This window comes from Myotis yumanensis, unplaced genomic scaffold (genome assembly GCF_028538775.1).
Source record: "Myotis yumanensis isolate MYYU_CA2020_CCGP unplaced genomic scaffold, mMyoYum1.0.hap1 SCAF_2, whole genome shotgun sequence".
Classification (NCBI taxonomy): Eukaryota; Metazoa; Chordata; class Mammalia; order Chiroptera; family Vespertilionidae; genus Myotis; species Myotis yumanensis.
In genome coordinates, this window is record NW_027223753.1 from 213,370,229 (window position 1) to 213,395,163 (window position 24,935).

The following is a 24,935-nucleotide window of genomic DNA, read 5'->3' on the forward strand; positions in this document are numbered from 1 at the left end:
AGTGTTCAATTCATTCATTCACCAAGTCAACAAGTATTTACTTAATGAGTGCCCGTATGTGTCAGGCAGTCCGGATTCAAGAATGAACCACACAAAAAACCTGTCCTCATGGAGCTCACATTGTACTGGAGATTCACCATAAACAACATACTGTAAATAGTATATACAATATGTTTACTAATCATAAATGCCAAGAAGAAACAAAGTCAAGCAGTGAAAGAGGAGAGCCAGCGTCTAGGAAGGGCAGGTTTGGCGTGTAGCACTGTGGCCAGGGAAGGTTTCACTGAGAAGAGGACCTGCAGTGAAAACGAAAGGAAGCGAGGGGCCCAGGGAGCCAGAGAGCCAGTGCGTGCTCTGGGGAAAGGCATTCTCATTCCAGGCACAGGGAAGAGCAAGTGCAAGCGGGGAGTGGGCCTGGCATGTTTAAGGAACTGCAAGGAGAGCAACAGACCAACAAAGAGTGAACGAGGGAGTGAAAAAAGGGGAGAGCAGAAGGTCTGAGGTCAGAGATTAAAATAATGGGTGTTCAACAGGGGACAGATCTGATAGATCATAGTAACTGAGTGAAAAACTACATTCATCACTGCTTCATTAACGGATATTTAGATATTTGCACTTCTGTACCATTAAATCATGGTGCAATGACCAACCTGTACATCTCACTATACACACATAAGCAAGAATGTTTGTTGGGTTCACGCTTAGAATCAAGTAATGACTGCGTACACACATCAAAGTGCTTTCCAATGTGCTTGTAACCAATTCAACCCACTGGTTTTATCAAGGGTTCCTGTTGGTACAGACACTCACCAGTACTCAAGGCTATTGTCTCGTTAATGTTTGCCAACCTGAAGGACCCACAGTATCATATGGTTTTATTTATTCATGTACATGGAGGTCTGTTTGGAGGCTCTCTATTCTGCTCTCTTGGTTTCGTTTTTCTGTCTCTGTACTATTTTAATTACTGGGAAAAACAGGGCTTAATGTTTTTCTATTTCCCATTCACAATTCTTCTTCTGTGAAATGCTTGTTTACTGGCCCATTTCTACTGAATTTTTTATTTAGTTCTTTGCATATTCTAGATATAAATCCTATCAATTATATAAGTTGTATATATGACAAATGATCTCCTTCCAGACTATGATTTCATTCATGGTGTGTTTTGACATACAGGAGTTTTTAACTTTGATAGAGTCAAATTTATGTTTTCTCTAAGAATTTATGTACAAACACCGTCTCCTATATAGTTCCTTCTAAGCTTTACGTTTCATTTTCAGTAGTTCTGTAATACATCCAGAGGGAGCAGATGTTAATAGCTCAATAATTAAGCGCCCTCAAGGTCTTCAAGATTCCTACGGGCGACCTGGCCCCCTCCCCTCCCCCAGACACTTGTGGCCTCACTCTACATCAAATCATTCTTTTTTTTAAAAAAAATATATTTTTATTAATTTTTTACAGAGAGAAAGGGAGAGAGATAGAGAGTCAGAAACATCGATGAGAGAGAAACATCGATCAGCCGCCTCCTGCACATCTCCTACTGGGGATGTGCCCGCAACCCAGGTACATGCCCTTGACCGGAATCGAACCTGGGACCTTTCAGTCCACAGGCCGATGCTCTATTCACTGAGCCAAACCAGTTTTGGCCATCAAATCATTCTTGAACTCTGTAAAACAACCCGCTTCCTTTCTGACTATGGAACTGAAGATTCCTATTTTATCCACATTTTTACATACAAATGTACATCCTGTGATTAGATTTTTCTCCAAGTTGTATGGCATTATTTGCCCAAGGTAAAATATAAAAGAAATCTACCTTTGTCCAGTTGTTCTTCAAAATAATGGCTCTCTTTCCATCACCAAGTGCATGTCTAAAAAGAAAAACAAGAAAAATATTCACATTTTTATTTTAATATAGGTATATAAACCATCTTACATTTCTATTTGAATTTTTTGAATTTTCCATATATAACCTAGTTAAAAAATATTTTTTTAGTTTTTAAGGATCCATATATGTCCATTATAGGAAATTTGGAAAATACAGAAAAGTAAAACAAAGGGAAAAGGTCATCTAGAGTCACAGTCACAACTACTCAGGAATAACTACTTTTCACATTTCTGGGATATTTCCTGCACATATCTTATTTACACCTCAATCTATGCCCAACTTGTTATTCGTTGTATAGTTTTTTGCACTATTTCTGTATATTAGCAAGACTCCAGAAATAAACTCCCAGATCTTTCACACAACACCTCTGCTAAGCTACAGTGGACAGAGCATGAAAGTGGAGACTTGAAACAGTGAAGCCCAATCCCTGTGGGCTGTTAGAAAGTTATCAACCTCTTCTGGCCTGCTTTCTCATCTAAGATGGGGATAATCACCCTGTTCTTCCTGTTTGAAGGAGGGACTAAGTCAGACACTATGCTAAAACAGTACTTTGTAAACTGCCAAGTACTAACAGTTTCCTGCCATATCTTCTATGACCTCCTTCTCTCCCCAGCTCAGACACCCACCACTGCCCCACTTCCCCCAAAACTTATCACCACTCAAAACTGTTCAAACTTCAAAAATCACTACTTGAGACATCCTGCTCTCCCCTATAACCTAGTTTCCTTCCATCTTGTTCAACTATTCCTACTATCTCCTCAGGGTGCCCAACTTACTGACTTACCCACTTTGTTTGTTTTTTTTACTTCCTTATTTAGCTAGCTTGAGAGTCACTGGTTCATCATTTCATATTCACATGTTTACTAATTCTTTCTACTCCTCTGTCCCCGTATTTACATCTGGCTCCATGGCAAAACCCAAGTCGGGGTCAATCCCACTTCCTGCTTTCTCCATGCCTGATCTAGGGAGCCAAGTATTGCTGGAGAAGATTACACAGCAGAGCATAAGGTAGCACTATTATTCTTGATTAAAGCAACTCGAAGGGGTCTTCAACCATCCTTCTAGATCAAATCGTTCTCTAACTTTGTAAAATGATCATTTCAAACCTTGTACCCTGTCCTCAAACTTCCAACTCCCTTCTCTCTCAGCAGATGATCTCTGCTCTCAGTTCAAAGAGTAAAATGGAGACATCAAGAGAACTCTCAATTTTCTACTATCAAGGACAAATCCAAACCTAGCCCTGCCTTTTCTCATTTACTGTTCTCTTCCTTCTCTGGCCAACTTCTCCACCTGTGCCATGTAACTTCTCTATTCTCATAATTTCAATGATCCCTTCTCTCACCTGTATATTAACCATTCCCTCTCAAAAATCAATGCCATATTATGATGAATTTACGTAACATATAATTTTACCATTTGAACCATCATTTCAAATGTACAGTTCTGTGGTATTCAGTACATTCACCTTGTTATACAACCTCCCATCAACTTTTAATATGGTCAGATCTCTCTCATCTTTAAAAAACAATTACATAAAAATAAATATGCCTTAAGCCATAAGAAAACACTGTTGGTAGCCTACCCAACTGCTATCCCCTCCTCTACCTGACTACTCACTACCACAAGATTCAGAGACATATCTCTTTCTCCCAATTTTTTTTTTCTCTGAGGCAACCAACATTTTTGGTGACCTTGGAAAAAAAAAAAAAAAAAAAAAAGATTCAGAGGCAAGTCCTAATTAGTTAAAGCAAATCATGGCAACAGCTGCTCTCCTTTCCACTGACTGGCTTAGAGGTAGTCATGTGACTCAGTGTTGGCCAATGGGACCTGAGGGGAATCATCACTCTTAAAAAGAGATTACAAGAAAAAAACTAGGTAACATACTACCACATAACAATGCCCACGAAAAGGCTACATACATTTTTTTTTCTAAAGAAAACGCTATGTAAAGATAGATGAGCTGATCAACAGAATGGGATATAGAAATCAGAAACAGACCCTTACCTACATAGTCACCTGATCTATATGACAAAGGTAACAACACAAGACATGGAGAAAAGGTACTCTTAAGAAACGGTGTTGTGTCAACGGGACATTCACATATGAACCCCACCTCACACTAAATACAGAAAGCACCTGCGGATGGACCATAAATCTAAATTCCAAAGTTAAACAGTCGAGATTTTAGAAGAAACAGAACATTCTGGTGACATGTGTGCTGGCAGAGATTAGAAACAAAACACAAAAATGCTTACCATAAAGGAAACAATTGGCTAACTTACTATATTAAAATTAGTAACTTCTGTTTGTGAAAAGAAGAAAACAAGAGTAAAAAGGCAAGCCAGAGAGAAAATATTTGTAATTCAAGTATCTGATAATGACTCATATCCAAAATTTAAAAAAAATAAACTACTAATAAATAGGACATTCAACTCAAAATCCAAACAGGCATTTCACAAAAGAGAAAATCCAAGTAGTCAATAAGCAAATGGAAAGATGCTCAATTTAAATATCATTAATCAACTTAAGGAAATGCAAACTAAAATCACAGCACCAGATCATCACACACCCACCAGAATGTCCAAATGAAATGACACAAAATAGTATTAGCGAAGACATGGAATTGAAACTCTCATATGCTGCTGGTAGGAGTGTAAAATCACACAACCACATTGGAAATTTTATATTAAAGCTAAATATAAGGATACCCTGCCCCTAATTATACACTCAACAGAAATGAGTACATATGTTCACAATGACACCACCTATAAAACCAAAATGCCCATCAACAACAGAATGGATAAAATGTGGTATATTCATGCAATAGATGAACACTTTACATGCAACAATATGGATCTCAAAAACAATGTTGAAAGCCAAACATAAAAGAGCACATACTATACACGTACTATGTTTATATTGCGCAAAAATAACCAATGGTGCTGGGGGTCAGAATAGCAGTTATCCTGGGGGAGGAGGTGGGTAGTGACTAGGAGCGGTGATCTGGGCACTAGTTATGGTTGTTTGGTTTCTGCAAATTCAACCTACACACTTAGGAATTGTACACTTTTCAGTATGTGTATTTATTTTGAAGATTACATCGAAGTTATCCTTCTGCTGGAGACTGTACTATCTGGTTTGATGTCTGAATTACAGTAGCATCTGACATCCTGTGATGGCAGCCGGAGGTCCAGGTCACACAGTGGGCTGGGAAAAGCCTCGGTCTTTGGTGACACTGTTGAAACTCCTTCTTCTGGAACTCTGAATAAGGTAAGTTTCTTCACCATTTAAACCAGTTGAGTCAGAGTTTTCTGTTGTTTTTAGCCAAAACATCCTAATACAACGGCACACCTTTTCTGCTCCTCACTGCCTCTCCCCAAATACCTCCAACAGCTGCCTATGCTGTCTCCATTTCCTCCTTCTCATTTTTCAATCTGCTCTAACCCAGCTTCTGCTCCAAGCTTCCAACTAACACCTTCCCCTCTGGTAACTAAACCACATCCACATTGCTAAATCCAATTCTCAGCAGCAACAGGCCACACTTACCTCCTTGAAAGCAGTTTCCCTGCCACCTCTCTGGCAGCAGAACAGTCTCCTGGCAGGTTCATCCTCCCCTAACTGGTCTCTGCTTGTGTGCCTCCAGGCTCAGCCCTAGCCCCTCTCCTAATCTCAGCGCATGCTCTCCAGGAGTGGGTCTCAGTCTTGGCTGCATATCAGTACTATCTGGGGGGCTTCTAGAAGCCCAACACCCAATTAATTAAAGCAGAGTCTGGGGGAAGGGTTATTTCTTCAACACTCAAGAGATTCCCATGTGCAGTCTATGCTGAGAACCACTTCTGTGAGCCACCTCACCCACATCCACAAGCCCCCGAGGTTAACCATCCCAACACTTCTCTCCTAACCGCTCCTTTTGAGTCGAGACCCACATAACTCACTGTCGGTACAACATTCCAATTTGGATCCTTCAAGGGCACTTCAACTCAGTATGTTCAAGAGTGAAGTAAAATTTCTCTCTTCCAGTGACGCCAGTGTCAGGGAGTGGGCCTATAACCCATGAAGCTGCTGAAGCAGAAATCTCGGAATTCTTCCAAACACCAAACTATAAGCAACTTGATTTTATCTCCAAAATATTTCAAATCCTCCCACTTCTGCATTCCCACTGACATTCCCCTCTCCGAGCCACCACCTGTTGGAGCCTGGAGCACCCCAACAGCCTCCTAATCCCCTCCACACACTCGCCCACTGCAGCCAGACTGGCCTCTTTAAGGTACTAATCATGCAACTCCTCTCAGTTCAGTCCTTCTCTCTTTTCTTAAAGGCTGACAGCTTTAATGTAGCCTACAAGACCCTCCTTGGTCTAGCCTGACCACCTCTCCCCTCCTTCCCTGTATTCAGGCCAGTGGTGCACTATTAATCCCATGAATGCAACATGTCCCTTCCACCACAGGCCTTCACACTGCCGGCCCATTGTCTAGAACAGCACTCGCCAACCTTTTGGACCTCACGGACCACCAGTGGTCCACGAACTACTGGTTGGCGACCGCTGGTCTAGAACACAGGGACAATGTCTGTTTTTGTTCATTTCTGACCTATTTATAAACTGAACCCAGTAATACCTGTTGAATGTTTACATTAGCTTATATTTATTACTAGAGGTCCAGTGCACAAATTCGTGCATGGGTGGGGTCCCTTGGCCTGGCTGGTGATCAGGGCCAATTGGGGCCAGCTGGCCGGGGGGAGGGATCGTGGGAGGTTAGCTGTGGGAGCACACTGACACCAGGGGGAAGCTCCTGCGTTGAGCGTCTGCCCCCTGTGGTCAGCGCGTGTCATAGCTACCAGCTGGTCCTCCGGTCGTAAAGGTCACTTAGGCTTTTATATATATAGATAATATGCATAATACTCGCCAAGGTTCTAGCTCTTACAACGCAACAAAAGCAGGACTCAGATGTAATAATGGTCGGTCACTGCCACATGTGCAGTGACTAATACCATCGGCCAAATAAACATTTTTTAAATCAAAAGTTAGTGTCTGGAATTTAAATTATCGATGCTGTTTCATTCAAGTAGAAGAAATATATCAGAAATTTATCCTACAGATATACTTGCACCTGCGTGTAGAACTTTTGTAAAAGGATAATCATTATAGAGCTAGATGTAATTTTTTTAAACTGGAAGAAATCTGTATTTTAATACAAACTAAGCGTGTAGAACTTTTGTAAAAGGATAATCATTATAGAGCTAGATGTAATTTTTTTAAACTGGAAGAAATCTGTATTTTAATACAAACTAAAACGTATGTGATCCGTTGAGTGAAGGACTATGCAGCCATGAATAAGAACAAGGGTAGACCTTTGTGTACACCAACATAGAACAAGCTCCAAGACTGAAGTGCTGTATAAAGAAGCAAGATGTACACAGGGTACATAGTATGCTCCTATGTTTTTTTTAAAAAAAACACATATACATACTTTACACTGAACCAAACGAAACCACTTATATTGACTTATAAAAATGGCAACTTCATTGAATTCAACTTAATAAGTGCTTGTATGGGTATAAAATATGATAGAAACACACAAGGATCTGAAGAGAGGAATCAGGGCAAGGGTCTGAGTTGGGCAAAAGTTTTCAGTTTATTCTTTTGTGTTCTTAACTTTTTCCAACCTGCATCTGTTAACTGCTTTTTATAAGTGGGTGCACTCCAAGGAAGACTGAGAAAACAACTGTTTTCTTCAAAAGCAAATTCAGCAGGTAGTAAGTGAAAATAAAGATACCACACAGGTAAGAGAAATAAGTCAACAAACCAACACTCGCACTGAGCTCCTCCCACACACTAGGATTTTTAAAAAATCTCAGACCAGGTGTTCTCCCTCTCCTTTACTCTTCCCTCTCCTACACCCCTCAGACACTTAACCATTAGCTTCCCCACTCCCTTTACCTCTAAAACTTTTCATATATATATGTATATATATTTAAGTCCTCACCAAAGGATATTTTTCTATTGATTTTTAGAGAGCGTGGAAGAGGGAGAGAAACATCAATGTGAGAGAGAGACAATGATTGGTTGCCTCCCACACACGCTCAAACCAGGGTGGGGGAGAAGCCTACAACCGAGGTATGTGCCCTTGACTGAAACCGAACCCCGGACCCTTCAGTCCGTAGGCCGATGCTCTATCCACTGAGCCAAACCAACCAGGGCTACTTGTTTTCTAAGCCCATTTCTTCTAGGAATTAATTCTTCTACTTCTGTAATTTACCAAATAAATGTTTTCTTACCAAAAAAGAAAAAAAATATCAGAACATATAATTGAGTTGATTTATACCTCTGGCCTCAGAGAAATTCAGATGAGAGAGTGGTCATTTAAACTCTATCTGCCCACTATTTCACAAGCTGGGTTCTAATTAATAGACTTATGTTATATGATGGGTAACTAAACTGAAAATTTTGAATTACTTCAGTTACAATTACCATTCTAAAATGCCCTTTAACTACCAAATTGTATTTGAAACGTGAACTTCCAGAAGACCAGAATAAAAGGACACGTCATCCAAGCCACGGGTTCTGGGACATACGGCACACATCCCTCTGGCTATAGGACTTGGCAGGGACAAGCTGTGACAGGAGGCAGCACATTCCTCACATTCCCCAGTACAACCTCCTGCAACCGCCACAGACCTGGAGGTGTGATAAGGGTTCTGCCTGGCTCCCAAAGTGCTGGTCTACTTGCACACTGTGCAACTGGCATTTAAAACCACCACTGCCTCCGCCACGCTGACCCTTTCAGAATGAACCATTTCCCACACTTCCCTCACCTCGGGTTCCCTGCCCTTGGTCTCCCTTACATTTCTCTCCTTTCAAGATTATTTATCACTTGTTTCATCCTTGATGTTCAGTGATCACTGTTTTTTTCTTTTTTCATCTTAACATGTACAATTTAATTGCACTGTATTGCTTTTTAGCCAATATTTCAAGTAGACATAAAAGTAAATAACATTAACATAATGCACGCCACATACCAGCTGAGCAAGATCTTAACGTTTTGCCAAGTTTGCTTCAGATCTTTCGGCAGAAGCCTGCCACAGTGGACGTCCCGGGTACCACTCTCCCATCTCCAACCTTGTTCCCTTCCTCGCTTCCTCCCTTCCTCCCACAAGACAGCCACTCCCCTGGTTTTAAAGTGCCCATGCATTTTAAAACATTTTTAACACATAATAATTATGGAGATGCATATCATTTGCATGTTTTTAAACATATAAACGGTATGAGACCATTAAAATCATTTCTGCAACTTGCATTTTCACTCAGCATTGTATTCATTTTACCAATTGCATAGGTTTCCATTGTATGAATATACCATACACCATAACTGATTTATCCATTCCTACTGATGGACATTTAGGCTGCTTTCATTCTTTACATTTACAAACAATGCTATAATGAAGCCTTGCACATCTCTTCTTGGGTACACGTCTGCGAGTTTGGTGGGGGCTGCAGAGGGCGCACGTTCTTCAGCTTGCCAAACTGCTTTCCAACGTGGTGGCACCAATTTACACTTTCTCCAGCGGGTATGCAAGTTCCCTTCATTCCACATCCTCTCAAACACTTGGTATAATGAGTTTTTTACACTTTTGCCAACCTGACAGGTATGGAAAAAAAGACTCGTAGTTTTTAGCCTGCGCGTCCTGTAAGGACGGTTGTATTCACTGACTATTTGGACCATTTATTTAAATTTTCCCCCCCACCTTTCACATTGCCCTCTGGTTCTATCACCACCTCTCTGTGGCGATTATACTAAAGACTCTACGTCCAGGCTGCCTGGGTTCGAACTCTGGCTTCATCACATCCCCCTGGTGTCCCAGGACACTTTGCTCAGCCTCCCTAGGCCCCTCATCTACAAAGACAGCAGCATCCACCACTCACAGGCATGAGGGTGTTGTGAGTTAACGTGTGTAAAGTGCTCAGAACAGTGCCCGAGGGGGGATGCTTCACCCCCATCTGTCCCTGGAGCTGCTCAGCCAAATTCCCACCACAGATCTACCAACCCCAACACGCGAGAGCTTCAAAACATCTCAACCTCAGTAACTCAGATAAAGGACAGGTGTCCTATGTCAATGGCACTTCTGGCAACATGTTCTTTTCTGAAGCCACATCATCTACTCTCTTGATCAGGAGTTATATGTACTATGGATTCAGAAAACATCATGCCTACTTTACTGAGCCAGTCGCATACAGAATGTGCGAGGTGGGGAACACCAGCAAAACCAGTGTGGCATGAGGATTCTGCCATTAAAGAGGCATCCGATGCGTACTGGTGATTCACTAGGAAACTGCGGCTGACCTGCTTTCAGTGAAAACCTCAATGGTGCTGAACCTCAAGCTAGACTCCCAGGAAGGAGCACGGGACAGATGCACAGCCCTGCTCTTGACCTGGACCTCACCAGGCTACCTGGCTTCTGTGTGTGTACTCTGATGCACCTCCTTTGCAGCCGCGTCTTAGGAGAATCCTCCCTGAGTGTCTAGCATCCAACACTCAGGAAGAGGGCAATATCCCCTGGTCTGCCCCTCAGCTCCCACAGCTCCCCCATGCAGAGTGAATGACCTTCCACCCACTCAAGGTTTCAGACCAGGCACCTCCATTTTCACAGGCGGCCAGCCATGTTGCTAACCTATTCATGTTGAAAACATTCAGATTCACCTTCAAACAGCATAGGATATCTGCAATTCTGGACCTAGCCAGAGGCAATAACCTAACGACATTTGCAGCTCATTCCTTGTCAGAACAGTTGAGGACAGTGGTAGTGCTGGAAGACTGTGCCAAGCCCATCCATTCCTCTAGTCTAGACAGCCTCGGCTTATCCACGGCTTAAGCCATCTAAAAGCCTCATAACATAATACAGCGATATTCTCCAAGGTGGTTGGATTACTGGTGATTTTTATTTTCTTCTTTTTAAACTCTTGTATTTTCCAAATTTTCTACCATGAGAATGTTTTCTGTTCATGATAAAAGAAAAACATGTTATTTTTAAAGCTACAAACTTGGAATATACTTCTTCCCCCCTCCCGCCCTCCCACATCCCAACAGAAGGGCTTTCACTGAGAAACAACTGACACTGACTCTGCTTTCTTGAGAAAAAGTAACAGAAACTAGGAAACCCCAGACAGCACTTTCCAGGAACTTTTCCGATGAACAGAATATTGCTGAGGTCTCCTCTGCTCATCGCTCAACTCGTAGCACCTGTAAGCCACAAACTCCAGAAAAACACTGTTTCACCTAAGCAATTGGTGCCCCCTTTCTTCATGGACAGAGAGAATTATGTCACTTGTCAAATTTTCTTTTTATTTTGACCTTTCTATTGAAAGGTCAGACACAAATAATAAGCAGGACCTCCTGCCTATGCCACTTTATTATGAGGATCCTAGGCTCTAACCTGCTTCTTCAGTATGTTTTGTTTTTATATTCTTCTACTGAATGGATGTATTCATTTTTAAAAATATTTTTATTTATTTCAGAGAGGACAGGAAAGGGAGGGAGATATAGAAACATCAATGATGAGAGAATCATTGATTGGCTGCCCTCTGCACGCCCCCTAGTGGGGATCAAGCCCATAACCTGGGCATGTACCCTGACTAGGAATCAAACCAATGAGCACACCGGCCGGGCTGAGTGACTGTATTTTTGAAGATCACCTAAACCTTTACTGTAAGACAGGACATAAATAAATGGAACCACTTACCCTGCTCAAGAGTAATGCTTATAATTTATGCTTATAATTTATGTCCTAAGGTTTTTAAACTGAGGAACAACAAAATCATAGCATAGTGTCAACAATCTTTCTCAATAAATAAAAGCTAAGTTTGACATTAGGAACTAAAAATTCGCTATATTTCATTCTCATAATTAAACCATTATATTTCTTTTCCTTTTCACTTATGAAGAACATTTACTAAATTATGTTATACCAGCCAGGATGGAGGAAACAAGCACAACTTCTTCCAGAACTTTACAGATTAATTAATAGAGCAAAAGGATGTAATTTAATGTAAGTGTTATAAACACAGACTTTTATATCATCAGAGAAGATCCGTGTTTAAATCTTGGCATCACTACTTACTAATAGTCTGAGTTTGTCCAAATGTAAATGTGAAGAAAAACATTACCTACCTATTTAGGGTGTTGTGAGAATTAAGTAACATAAGTAAAGTACTTAAAATAATGTATAGCATGTTATCCACTCAATCAGAATGACCGCTGTCACTGTGGTTTTTATATAGATCGCTTACAGAGCCCTCTTTTAACCATTTCACTATTTCTGCCAAAGAACTACTGAAAGATTTTCTTGCGTGCCTGCAAAACAGAAATGGGTATTTAGCATAATAATCAGGGAACTCTAACCAACTTACCTGAACTGTCCCGTGCGAAGAAAACAAAGAGCTCGGTTACCATAAAGATGGTAGTTTTCAGGACTTTAAAAGAAATAATGTTTGGTCAGTTAAGGAAATTACATATGAAACTAACAAAAATCATACAGAAAACCTAAGGCATGAAAAAAATTTCAAAACCTTTACGTCTGTGTGGCAGAGCAGAAAGAATATAGGATTTGCAACTGAAGGGCTTGTATGCATGCATATGAGCATAACCAATGGACATAAGACACTGGGGGGTAGGGGAAGCCGGGGTATTGTCAAGGGCGGGGGGAAAAAAAAAAAGGACACATATGTAATACCCTTTGTAATGCTTTAAGCAATAAAAAAAAAAAAAAATATATATATAGGATTTGAAGTCCTAACTGGCTAAGTCCTGGTTCCTTCACTTTCTACCTGAGTAACTGCTCAAATCATCCTCAACTTCCCTGTATTCAAAATAAAGATTCCCACTTTTCCGGCCGACCTCATACAGCTGTTGTGAGGATCACATGAGACACATTAACAAGCTAGAACTACAAGTATGCTGTAACTATGCAGGATAGAATTACATACCTAAGTTAGGACTGTACACACTGACAAAGAACTCAAAAGAAGTCTGTAAATTAACAGTAATTTAAGAGCTTCACTTCAAATTCTGCCCTCTTCAGTCTTCTCTGACTACACGTGGTGGAACTTCTTCCCTTTCCTCCGCCTCCTCAGAACTGAGCAGCAGCCTCTCAGGTGTGCCATGCTACCCTGACCCACTTGTTCCCCGTGGAGACCGGCAAGGTAAGAGAGTAACAGCGCATGCCCCCAACGCTGCTACAATATTAGGTGGACCAGCTGAGATGGCGAGGGAGGCACACTTGCAAAAATGCTACCAAATTCTAGCAGCTGAGCAAAGGGAAGACAAGGTGGAGAGAACGCATGCATTCTCAACAATCCCAACTATTGTCCTTTAAAAATTCCCTCTCAGAAAGCAAAAATCCTTAAATGGGTGACATCTTAAGAACTAGTAAGTAACCCTTTGTGACCAGTTAATAAATTGAGAGAAATTAGTTGAAAGCAAAATGAAAATAAGGAAGAACATATGAGTCTGTCTAGACAGCTTGAAAGAAAACGGAGGTGGCAGAACGGAATTCACAATTTTGCAAGACTTGCCTGAGTGATACTATCTGATGAAGTTCATACACTCAGACCACCTCTACTGCTTCCAGGGCCTCTGAGTGAGAGCCTCTATTCCGCACAGCAAGCTGAAGACAGTCTCCAACTCCTCATCTTTTATTTCCCCTGACTAGCATTCTAAGTTGATCTGCCACATAAAAAGGATTTCATTTTTCTGTTTAGCTCTTACCTATATTCAATGGCTCTGCTGTAATAGATAATAGCTAGATCAAATCTTTCTTTGGAAAACTCTTCATTTCCTTTCATTTTCATTAGTTCTCCTTGCTGAGAAACCAATATGAAAGAAAATCCATCAGTTAAATGCAAAACACAATTAAGAACCCCCTTATCTATCTATCTTTGCTATCAGAAATAACCCAGGGGGGTCACTTACGCAGAAAATGATAATGCAACATTCAATATTTTGGTATGTATATTTAAAGAAATCTGTCTCTAAGGATTTATTGCTAACTTTGTTAAAGGAAACCAAAAAGTTAACAAAACCATCACACCATAGGTAACTGCTAACAAGCTTGCAGGCCCACATTTATATATACTTAGTAAGCCTGCCATATGACAGGGGAAAAACAGATGCGAGGTAGAATTTTAATTTTAGGCTAGAAAATGTGATAGTGTTCAATAAACCTGGGTGCCTTACAAAACAATATGTAATTCAATAACACATATAGGCAATGCTGATTATATTAACTGCCAGAAAAAGAGGCAACAAAGTCAGGAAGAATGAAATCAAAAGGATATCAAAGATGCTCCAGATATAACTAAAACTTACTTTAAACACTCAAATTTTCAAAATAAATTCACTAAAATAAACTGGATCACACCAATGACTTTAGAGAATTAACTAGAACGTTAAATATTTTTTAAGTCCTTTTTTAAAAAATTTGGTTAAAATCATCTTTCTTATGAGTAATTCTATATGGCATGTGAATTACATCTCAATACTGTTGCCAAAGAAAATCGTATTTACTCAACTAATTAAAGCTCTTTTAATTTAAAAAAATCAAATTTTTATTTTTATTAACTCTTTTAAAAACCTCTAACATTAGAAAATTCTCAAGACGCTATTTTCCTCTTCCAAAAAAATAAATATTCCAATCAAAATTTATTAAAATTTCCCTCAAACATGTTATTGATTTTTATAGTATCAAGTAGCAGTTCTACTGAACTTTCTCTGAGTGTTAATAAAAATTCTAACAAGCAAATCTTAAAATATACTTACAAGTAAATATTTATTCTCACCTGTATACACTCCGCACAAGTTTGTCTTTTAAATTCGTCAAGTATATTGCAGTTTTCTGTTACAACTTTAGTTATGTGATACTTGTCTATTTTTTATTTTTAGGAGAGAAGAGGACATTTATTTTTAAAAAATGGTATTAATGTTCTAATTCTTAGATTAGGTGAATCCATAAAGTTCATTATATTATACTTCTAAATAACATACTCGTTGTAATCTTTTACATGTATCAAATAGTATATTAAAAAAATAACATTAGATTCATTAATGCTATGAATTTAATCAATTACATTTCTAGCATTAAGAAAATACTTGTCTATTATTATGTCAGTTCTAACTGTAATTACAACAAATGCTTCATCATAACATATTCCAAATGGGCTGCATAAACACTTAAGTCAATTCAACAAATATATCTGAGCACCTGTAATATACCTGGCAAAATTTCAATAAAAATGAGAAAATCCTGTAAAGCTACTTTCTAAATTAATATAACAAATTAAAAATTTAAGTGTCTTAATTCAACATTTGACTCTCCTGAATGAAGTGTTAAAATTAGACTTTATTTGAAAGACTATTCTTATATAAATTTAATAAAATAATTAAAATGCTGTAATAACCAAAATTTACATTAAAAGTTTACCAGGCTTCATTTTCTGTATTTTAAGCTGTTCTATAAAAAGGTTTTTTTTTAAGGTGTTAAATAATAATTTTATTGCAACAAAAATGTAGTTACACCTCTAGACAAACATTCATTTCAATGGCAAAAAGAGTACCTAAAATGTAAGATTCAGGAAAGGATTTGGGTAAATCACCAAATGAAGTAAAGTAACACTAAGGGACAGACTGAAATTACAGAATGAAAACTGGGCTTTAAGATTTAAGAGACCCGATTTCTCATCTAGGTTCCACTACTTACTAGACTACAGAAATACCACTTAACCTCTCGAAGTCTTAGTTTGATAATTTCTAAAATAGGAATAACAACAGCTACCTTCAGAGATATTTTAAAGAAGAGAGAACAGAGACAAAGAGTCAAAAGTGAGCCAACACGGGTGCCTAATACATGATACTGGCCCTCTTCTACCATAAAATCTAGACAATAACTAAAGGCCTCCAGAACAGACAGACCAACCCAGTGCCTGCTAAACCTATCAGAAGACCCGTTCCCATGTTTAAGCTTAATCTTCTCTAACATTTACATCAACAGTACACAATTTGTCCTCACTGGAGAGGGCAAATTCTTATTATCATCTACTGAAGAGCCAAATATTCCTTGTTGTAATATTCCTATAACTGTACTATAAAAACATTCAAATGCTTTAGAGAAAAGTATTCCACAAAGTAAAAAATAAATATAAAGCAGTTTCAGTATACATAACTAGAGGCCCAGTGCACAAAAATTTGTGCACTGGGGCGAGGGGACCCTCAGCCCAGCCTGTGCCCTCTCACAGCCTGGGACCCCTCAGGGGATGACCACCTGCTGGCTTAGGCCCGCTCCCCCCGGGGATTGGGCCTAAGATGGCAATCAGACATCCCTCTGGCAGCCCAGCAGCCCTCGGGGGATGTCCACTTGCCAGTGGGGAGCAGGCCTAAACTGCAGTCGGACATCCTTAGCGCTGCTGAGGAGGCAGGAGAGGCTCCCACCACCACCGCTGTACTGGCAGCCATCAGCCTGGCTTGTGGCTGAGCAGAGCTCCTTCCATGTGAGAGCGCCCTGACCACCAGAGGGCAGCTCCTGCATTGAGCGTCTGCCCCCTGGTGGTCAGTGCGTGTCATAGTGACCAGTCATTCCCAGTCTTTCTGCTGTTAGGGTTAGTTTGCATATTATCCTTTTACTATATAGGATAGAGGCCTGGTGCATGGGTGGGGGCCGGCTGGTTTTCCCTGTAGGGTGTCCTGGATCAGGGTGGGGGTCCCGCTTGGGTGCCTGGCCAGCCTGGTTGGGGGATGATGGCTGTTTGCAGCTGATCACACCCCCTTCAGGGTGGGGGTCACCACTGGGGTGCCTGGCCAGTCTGAGTGAGGGGCTGAGGGCTGTTTTCAGGCTGGCGGGTGACTGAAGTTCCCAACCTCTCCTTTTTTTCTTTTTATTCTGGGATTTATTTACTTTCTATGGCTGTCACTGGAACTGAGAGCCGGCTTTAGCTCTGAGGCTCGGCTCCAGCTCTGAGACCTCGGCTGCTGAAAACAGGTATCTGGGTTTGTTTGGCTTCTATAATTGAACCACTGTTGCAACTCCAGCTCTGAGGCCCAGCCGGCTGAAAGCAGGTTTCTGGGGTTTGTTTAGCTTCTATAATTGCAACATTGTTTCTTAGAGTGCATCTCAGAGGCCGACAGTGGCAGGCGGGGAACCTTGGCTTCCTCCATCACTGGAGCAAGCAAGCCTCCTGTTCACTTCAGCTGCCTGGCTGCCGGCCGCCATCTTGGTTGGCAGTTAATTTGCATATCACCCTGATTAGCCAATGGGAAGCGTGTCGGAGGTACGGTTAATTTCCATGTTTGTCTATTATTAGATAGGATAACAGATTCATCAGGGAAATGAAAATTATAATCTTAGCTCTAACTTATTTCTCTTACCAGTGAGAATACTAGGTGTACCAGTTAATAATGCGGATTTTTTTCACTAGCTCGAGCTACACATATGTTTATATGCGATTTGATATGTATGCTATTTTGTTGTATTGACAGCAAGCTTCAAAACTTCATATGTCAAATTTCCTGAAGGTATTAACATCATAGATATTTTTACACTTGAAAATGTAGAATTTCATGCCAAAAGAAGAGCATTTGAGGGAAGTTTTAATTCATTACTTTATTTTGAAGAAAAAGTTATCATTTACTTCAGGAAGCTTATGGTGAACATGTTCCAACTCAAGATACTTGTGAACGCTAGTTTAAACGCTTTAAAAGTGATGGTTTCGAGACAACCAAGATGGCGGCATAGGTAAGCACCTGTATTTGCTGCCTCTTACAACCACATCAAAATTGCAACTAAGAGACAAAACAAATATCATCCAGAACAACAGGAAAGCTGGTTGAGTGGAAGTTATACAACTAGAAGGAAAGAAAAAAGCACATTGAGACTGGTAGGAGGTGCAGAAGTGCGGAGGTACGGAGGCACGCGTGAAACAGGCTGGCAACTGGGAGCGCTGCTGTGTTTTTCAATTGGGAGGGAGATACAAGCTCCCGATTGCTCTGAACTCCAGTTCTGGGCGAGACACTGGGAACCCAGACACAGATGGGGAGAAACTGGACTGTCTGGCATCAGGCCGGAACGCGAGGGCGGCTTTCTCTCAGAGGTGCTTGCAGTGATCATTGTTCCTGCACGGGGCCATAGGACACAGACCCAGGGACCTCTCTGGGGAAGGGCTGACTGGCAGCCATTGCTGTTTGCTCCGCCCTGGTGATTCCCTGAGACCCTGCCCCACCCAATTTACAACCCCACCCAAGCTGTGCACAGCGACTTTTGCATATGAATGGCCTGTCATTTTGCAACCTAAAACCTAACAAACTGCAGCTGGGTCCAAGAACTACAAAGCTTCCAAAAGGCCTAAGACCCTGCAACAGCAGCCTACATTGCTTCACAGCTGGGCCTCATCTGGGCACTTCCAAACCCCAAACCAAGAGGAGGAATCTGCAGATCTCTTGGTACCTCCTGCTGGGTGGTCTCAGGCAGTGGCTGACTTTGCACCTCCTTGGAGATCCAAGAGCCAATGTATCCAGTGGTCAGTGTGAGACCATCCAGATTAAAACTCTTCAGATCCATAAGAGACACACTCAGGGGGCAGACTCAGTGAGCACCAAAGCCACACTGAAGCAAGTCCTGCTCCATTAGAGTGTCTCCAACACAGTTCTCCCATTGTAGACACAGCTGGTCCTCACAGGCAATTGGCCTGGAGGTCAATTCCTCCTAGTGATACCAACAACAATCAAGGCTTAACTACAACAAGACTGTGCACAAAGCCCACAAAGGGGTGCACCAAGAGTGTCCACCTCAGGTAATTGGGGAGGCTGAGCCACTGGGGCCTATAGGACACCTAGCACACAAAGCCACTCTATCAACACAGGCATCGGGCCGGAATGTGAGAGCGGCTTTCTCTTAGAGGTGCTTGCAGTGATCATTGCTCCTGCACGGGGCCACAGGACACAGACCCAGGGACCTCTCCGCAGCCAAAATGCGGAGACAAAGAAACATGTCACAAATGAAAGAAATGAAGGAAAGCAAACTACTGGATATAGAGTTCAAAAGCACAGTTATAAGGTTAATCAAGAATCTTCTAGAAACCTCCGAGAAATATAGTGAGACCCTCAAGGATATGAAAAAGGACCGATCAGAAATTAAGCATACACTGACTGAAATAAAGATTATTATACAGAGATCCAACAACAGACAAGAGGATCCCAAGAATCAAGTCAAAGATTTGAAATATGAAGAAGCAAAAAACACCCAACCAGAAAAGCAAAAAGAAAAAAGAACCCAAAAATATGAAGGTAGTGTAAGGAGTCTCTGGAACAACTTCAAGTGTACCAACATCCGAATTATAGGGGTGCCAGAAGAAGAGAGAGAGCAAGATATTGAAAACCTATTTGAAGAAATGATGACAGAAAATTTCCCCTACCTGGTGAAAGAAATAAACTTACAAGTCCAGGAAGCGCAGAGAACCCCAAACAAAAGGAATCCAAAGAGGACCACACCAAGACATATCATTATTAAAATGCCAAGGGCAAAAGACAAAGAGAGAATCTTAAAAGCAGCAAGAGAAAAACAGTTAGTTACCTACAAGGGAGTACCCATACGACTGTCAGCTGATTTCTCAAAAGAAACTATGCAGGCCGGAAGAGAGTGACAAGAAATATTCAAAGTGATGAATAGCAAGAACCTACAACCAAGATTACTCTACCCAGCAAAGCTAACATTTAGAATTGAAGGTCAGATAAAGAGCTTGACAGACAAGAAAAAGCTAAAGGAGTTCATCACCACCAAACCAGTATTATATGAAATGCTGAAGGGTATTTTTTAAAAAGGTAAAGATAAAAATTATGAACAACAAATACATATCTACCAACAAGTGAATCTAAAAATCAAGAGAATAAAAAAATCTGATGAACAGAATAAACTGGTGAATATAACAGAATAAGGGGCATAGAAAGGGAGTGGACTGACAATTCTCAGGGGGAAGTGAGTGTGGGGGTGTGGGAAGAGATTGGACAAAAATCTTATACCTATGGATGAGGACAGTGGGGGAGGGCGGTTAAGGGCATGGGTGGGGTAGAAACCAGGGGGTAGGGGAGCTATGGGGGGAAAAAAGAGGAACAACTGTAATAATCTGAACAATAAAGATTTATTTTAAAAAAATAAAGTGATGATTTCGATGTGAAAGACAAAGAACGTCCAGGTCAACCAAAAAAGTTTGAAGACCAACAATTACAAGCATTATTGGATGAAGATGCGTGTCAAACTTAAAACCAACTTGCAGAAACATTAAACGTTGTTCAGCAAACAATTTCCGATCATTTACAAGCAATGGGAAAGATTTTAAAGGAAGGAAAATGGGTGCCACATCAACTGAAGGAAAGACAAATGGAAAACCAAAAAGTCATCAGTAAAATGTTGCTTCAACGACAGGAAAGAAAGTCTTTTTTGCATCGAATTGTGACTGGCGATGAAAAGTGGATTTATTTTGAGAATCCCAAATGCACAAAATCATGGGTTTATCCAGGTCAAGCATCAACATTGACTGCAAGGCCAAATTGCTTCGGAAAGAAGACAGTGCTCTGTGTTTGGTGGGATCAGGAAGGTATGGTGTATTATGAGCTTCTAAAACTAGGTGAAACTGTTAATACTGATCACTACTGACAACAAATAATCAATTTGAACCATGCTTTGATAGTGAAACAACCAGAATGTGCCAGAAGACACGGCAAAGTAATTTTGCTTCATGATAACGTACCATCACACACTTCAAAACCAGTTAAAGACACATTAAAAGATCTTGCCTGGGAAGTATTAACCCACCCGCCATATTCACCAGACCTTGCTCCTTCAGATGACCACTTGTTCTGATCGATGGCACATGTACTTTCTGAGCAGCACTTCAAAACGTACAAAGAAGTGGAAAATTGGGTCTCTGAATGGTTTGCCTCAAAACAAGAAAAGTTCTATTGGGATGGAATCCACAAATTATCTGAAAGATGGGGGAAATGTGTAGCTAGCGATGGACATTATTTTGAATAAAGCACTTTTGATGTTTCTCTTGAAATTATCGTGTTTTCTTTGATTACAAAATCTACATTATTAACCGGTCCACCTAGTATATGAACCCCCGTTGTGGTCTCTTTGGATATTATATGTAACTAGAGCCCCAGTGCACAAAATTTGTACACTCGGGGGGGGGGGGCGGGGGGGGGGGAGGTGTCCCTCAGCCCAGATTGTGAGAGGGCACAGGTCAGGCCGAGGGACCCTACTAGTACACAATCGGGGCTGGGGAGGGATCCAGGAGGTTGGCTAGCTGGGGAGGGACTGTGGGAGGGCTCCAGGGCGGGTACGGCCTGTCTCACTCAGTCCCGATCAACCAGACCCCAGCAGCAAGCTAACCTACCAGTTGGAGCGTCTGCCCCCTGGTGGTCAGTGCATGTCACAGGAAGCGATTGTGCGGCCTTAACATATCATTAGCATATTATGCTTTGATTGGTTGAATGGAGGACTGGACAACCAGACACTTAGCATATTAGGCTTTTATTACATAGGACTAGAGGCCTGATGCACGAAATTCACTGGCTGCCTCGCGGCCCCACCCACTGGTTGTTCTGGAAGGTCATTCTGTAGGGTCATTCTGCCATCTGGTCTAATTAGCATATTAGCTCTTTATTATATAGGATAACTTGAGTATTATATAGATAACTTATGACATCTACTTGGCAAAAACTTTTTAAAGTGTCAGTGTTTGAGCATTGACCCATGAACTAAGAGGTCACCAGTTTGATTCTGGTCAGGGCACATGCCTGGGTTGTGGGCTCGATTGCCAGTAGGGGGCATGCAGGAGGCAGCCAATCGATGTCTCTCTCATCAATGTTTCTATCCCTCTCCCTTCCTCTCTCTCTAAAATCAATAAAAACATATTTTTTAAAAATTCAATAAAATATGTCATATAAATCATTAAGACAGGAAATACAGAATGAAACTAACTACAAGGTTAAAGTTCTTTTATGCCGGCTTTTCCCTTACTCAGAGAAAAACATTTTTTTTTAATCCTAAGATAAATACCTACACATTCCATTTTCCCAACTAATACCTTTAAAAACTGAGTCAAATAACAATCTAAAGCATTTATACTTACATTCAGTAAAGAAAATACTTAACAGAGGCCAACAATTGTCAACTTCTCCTAATTTAGATAGAATTGTTACATCGCCTGTGTATTTCACCCAATTCAAAGCTTCTTCCATTGCCAATATATTCTGTTTCAAAAAGAGGGATGTAGAATGTGATTTCGGTATTAATTCTAAATTCACATGTGGCATTATATATTTATGTTATATAGTATTTCAGATTCTTAATATAAAACTTGTAACCTCATATTTTCATTACTCTAGCACAGAACTAAAATAGCTGGACCCCAACATACAAGTTAACAGACACCATGGACTGGTGTATGTTACATTTCAGACCACCTTGGGCCACCCGCAGAGCTCAAGATGCTTCTGCAATGATTAGAGACCTGACAGATGACGTCTACTGCTCAGCTCGAGATGGCCCTGGGTAGCAGAAGAGTTTAATAATATGAGATGAACCAGGCATCTGAGATCTCATCTAAATTAGGACTTCCATCCTTGTCTCAAGTTTAAAGGTATAGATGAAGGTTCACCAAAGGGATTATGGTTTTAAATGGTCTGTGGCAAACAGAAGAATAGGAGGTAAACGAGGGTGTGGCTGGGCAAATGAGCACTCAGGGCAATGATCTTCACAGAGCGTTCATTCGTACTTCTAGTGTCTGAGATGGCTTCAGAAATTAAATAGTGGAGTTATCGGGCAGATGCTAGGCTAAGGGAAACGTGTACAAGTTTATGTTACCAATAGCACTAAAAATTGGTTTACCATTGTATGTGATGATTATCTAGTAATAATATAGCAAAACATGTTCATACCAGGGACCTAATAATTTCATTTGGGAGAATATATGCCAGGTAAATAATCTAAAAGAGAAAAAAGAATCAACTTGTAAAAGAGGTTCAAAATTACACTAGGCATAATTTGGGGGAAAATGAAAATTATGTAAATCACCTAGAATAAGGAGAGCGCTTAAGCAAAACATAGAATTCAAAACCACCACACACTACACATAAAGCGTTGACTATGTAGACCCAGACGTGGGCAACAAGCAGCAAGGCAACTGCACTGACTCACAGTGGCTGTGTTGGGTTCCTGTGTTTAACACTTACATTTTCTATCTTATAACCAATTCTCAGTAAGCCTCCAATAAAGAAGGAATCGTTCTGCAAAAAAAGAACATAAAACACATTTTTCATCTTTATTCGGTCAATTACACATGAATTTTCCAATGAACAACAAAATCCTACATTTTAGGAATACATAGTAGTTCATTTTCATGCTCAATTTACCTTAAGGACCCTAAAACAAGAATTCAGAAATAGTCTCACACTGGGTTCTAATGATAAAAAGATTTAGTGTCACTTCTAGATATATGAATTTCTAAGTTAATTATACCTGTATTTTTTTATAAGAATACATTGGCTGATATGTTACTGCAAAGGATTAGCAACAGAAAATAAACATCAAATGCCCTTTCTAAATTTAAGTTTGCAATGAGAATACCAAGAAAAACACTTGTTAATACTTTCAACAATAAAGAATTAAAAAAAAAAACCAGTTGGCTCCATAATCAACTGAAATAAGAAAAATTATCAAATGGCTCTCAATGAAAAAAAAACACCCCTCAGTGCAGTACAAGGACACCTGCTCAAATATGACATAAGATGACCCAAACGGAAAAATATTTGCGGCGGTGGTGGTGGCAGTGGCGTGATTTTAAGTTAGAAAACGGAACCCCTCACTTTTAGAACCTGGGACAACAGTTTCTGTGAATCAAGAGTAAACTTTCATTTGTGACAAATTCTAATTTCTATCCTTAGTAACAGAGAGCTGTCCTGGTTCTCAACATGTCCTGTCAGAACCACAAAAACAGCCGTCTGCCTGATCTCTCAAATACATAGCACAGACTCATGGGCGGCAGCACCATCTCAGGCTAATCAGAACCGAAACCTCCTAACCATTATAAATTAGTCACATGGCCTGACACCATATACTCATAATCTTTAAATAGAGGAGAACAAAGCCATATTCCACCACTTACCATAACTTTCTTCGCCAAATCCACAATATCTTCCATCAACTCAAGATGTTGCAATTCCTTCAAACTTATCTCAGAAGTATGAGAACTGCTTAAAGAAAAATTTATTTTTTAAAAATTAGGTTCCTGTGTATTAAAATTTACACTTAACTGCATGTCACTCCTTTAAGTTCTGTTCCTTCGCTCTAAGTAACAATAAGTTTAAGTGGATAAAATATTATACCTTTTCTTGTATACAATGCTGATATTTATAAAAAATCATATAATTTTCCTTACTCAGTTTCAAATTTAGCATCTAATGCTCTTCAGAATTTCATTCATTATATATATTATTATCATGATTATTCATTCATATCCAAATCCCAAGTACTAACTTTTTCCACTCTACTAAACAAGAATACAGCTGAATAGTATACAAGCATGAGACATAGCCTTCCACTGTACTTGGTTGGCATTCCTCAATATTGGCCAATGTGTTCACCACTGTTTATACAAAATGAATAATGTAGTAACTTACGTGGCCTCCACACAGGGGTACAGCCGTGATATTATGGAACTGTGTTGATGTTGAAACAGAAGTGGCCAGAAGATGTGTATTTTAATGGCATCACAGTAATCTCGCAGGATAGAAACTGGTTTAGTACACCACATATTGCAGATGTCGAATTCTTAATTTAAAAATTGTTTAAATTAATATTCTGTGCCTCATTTTGGAATCAATCAACAGTGTTAATAAGAAAAAGCAAAAACAGATTATGGGAAAGTAAGAAATGAATGGATAAAATATTTCAACCTGTTAGATATTAAGAATATTCAAGTGAGCTAAAACTCTATTTTAAAAAAGGTTTTGGT

The 24,935-nt window shown here is 40.2% G+C and overlaps 1 protein-coding gene across 5 annotated transcripts in view; it reads right to left on the minus strand.

Moving 5' to 3' along the window:
* The window catches only part of TTC3 (tetratricopeptide repeat domain 3), a 104,115-nt gene that overhangs the window by 65,944 nt on the left and 13,236 nt on the right, over nt 1-24,935 (minus strand). For 3 of the 5 annotated variants that reach the window (XM_070407207.1, XM_070407209.1, XM_070407206.1), the window contains 8 exons: nt 24,601-24,751; nt 24,087-24,174; nt 23,155-23,208; nt 22,053-22,173; nt 14,715-14,800; nt 13,645-13,739; nt 12,288-12,350; nt 1,814-1,868 (listed from right to left, as the gene is read on the minus strand). In XM_070407207.1, coding sequence (XP_070263308.1) covers nt 1,814-1,868; nt 12,288-12,350; nt 13,645-13,739; nt 14,715-14,800; nt 22,053-22,173; nt 23,155-23,208; nt 24,087-24,174; nt 24,601-24,751 — 713 coding nt within the window. The remainder of the gene's footprint in view (nt 1-1,813; nt 1,869-12,287; nt 12,351-13,644; nt 13,740-14,714; nt 14,801-22,052; nt 22,174-23,154; nt 23,209-24,086; nt 24,175-24,600; nt 24,752-24,935) is intronic. The other 2 variants (XM_070407208.1, XM_070407210.1) reach the window with 2 other exon arrangements.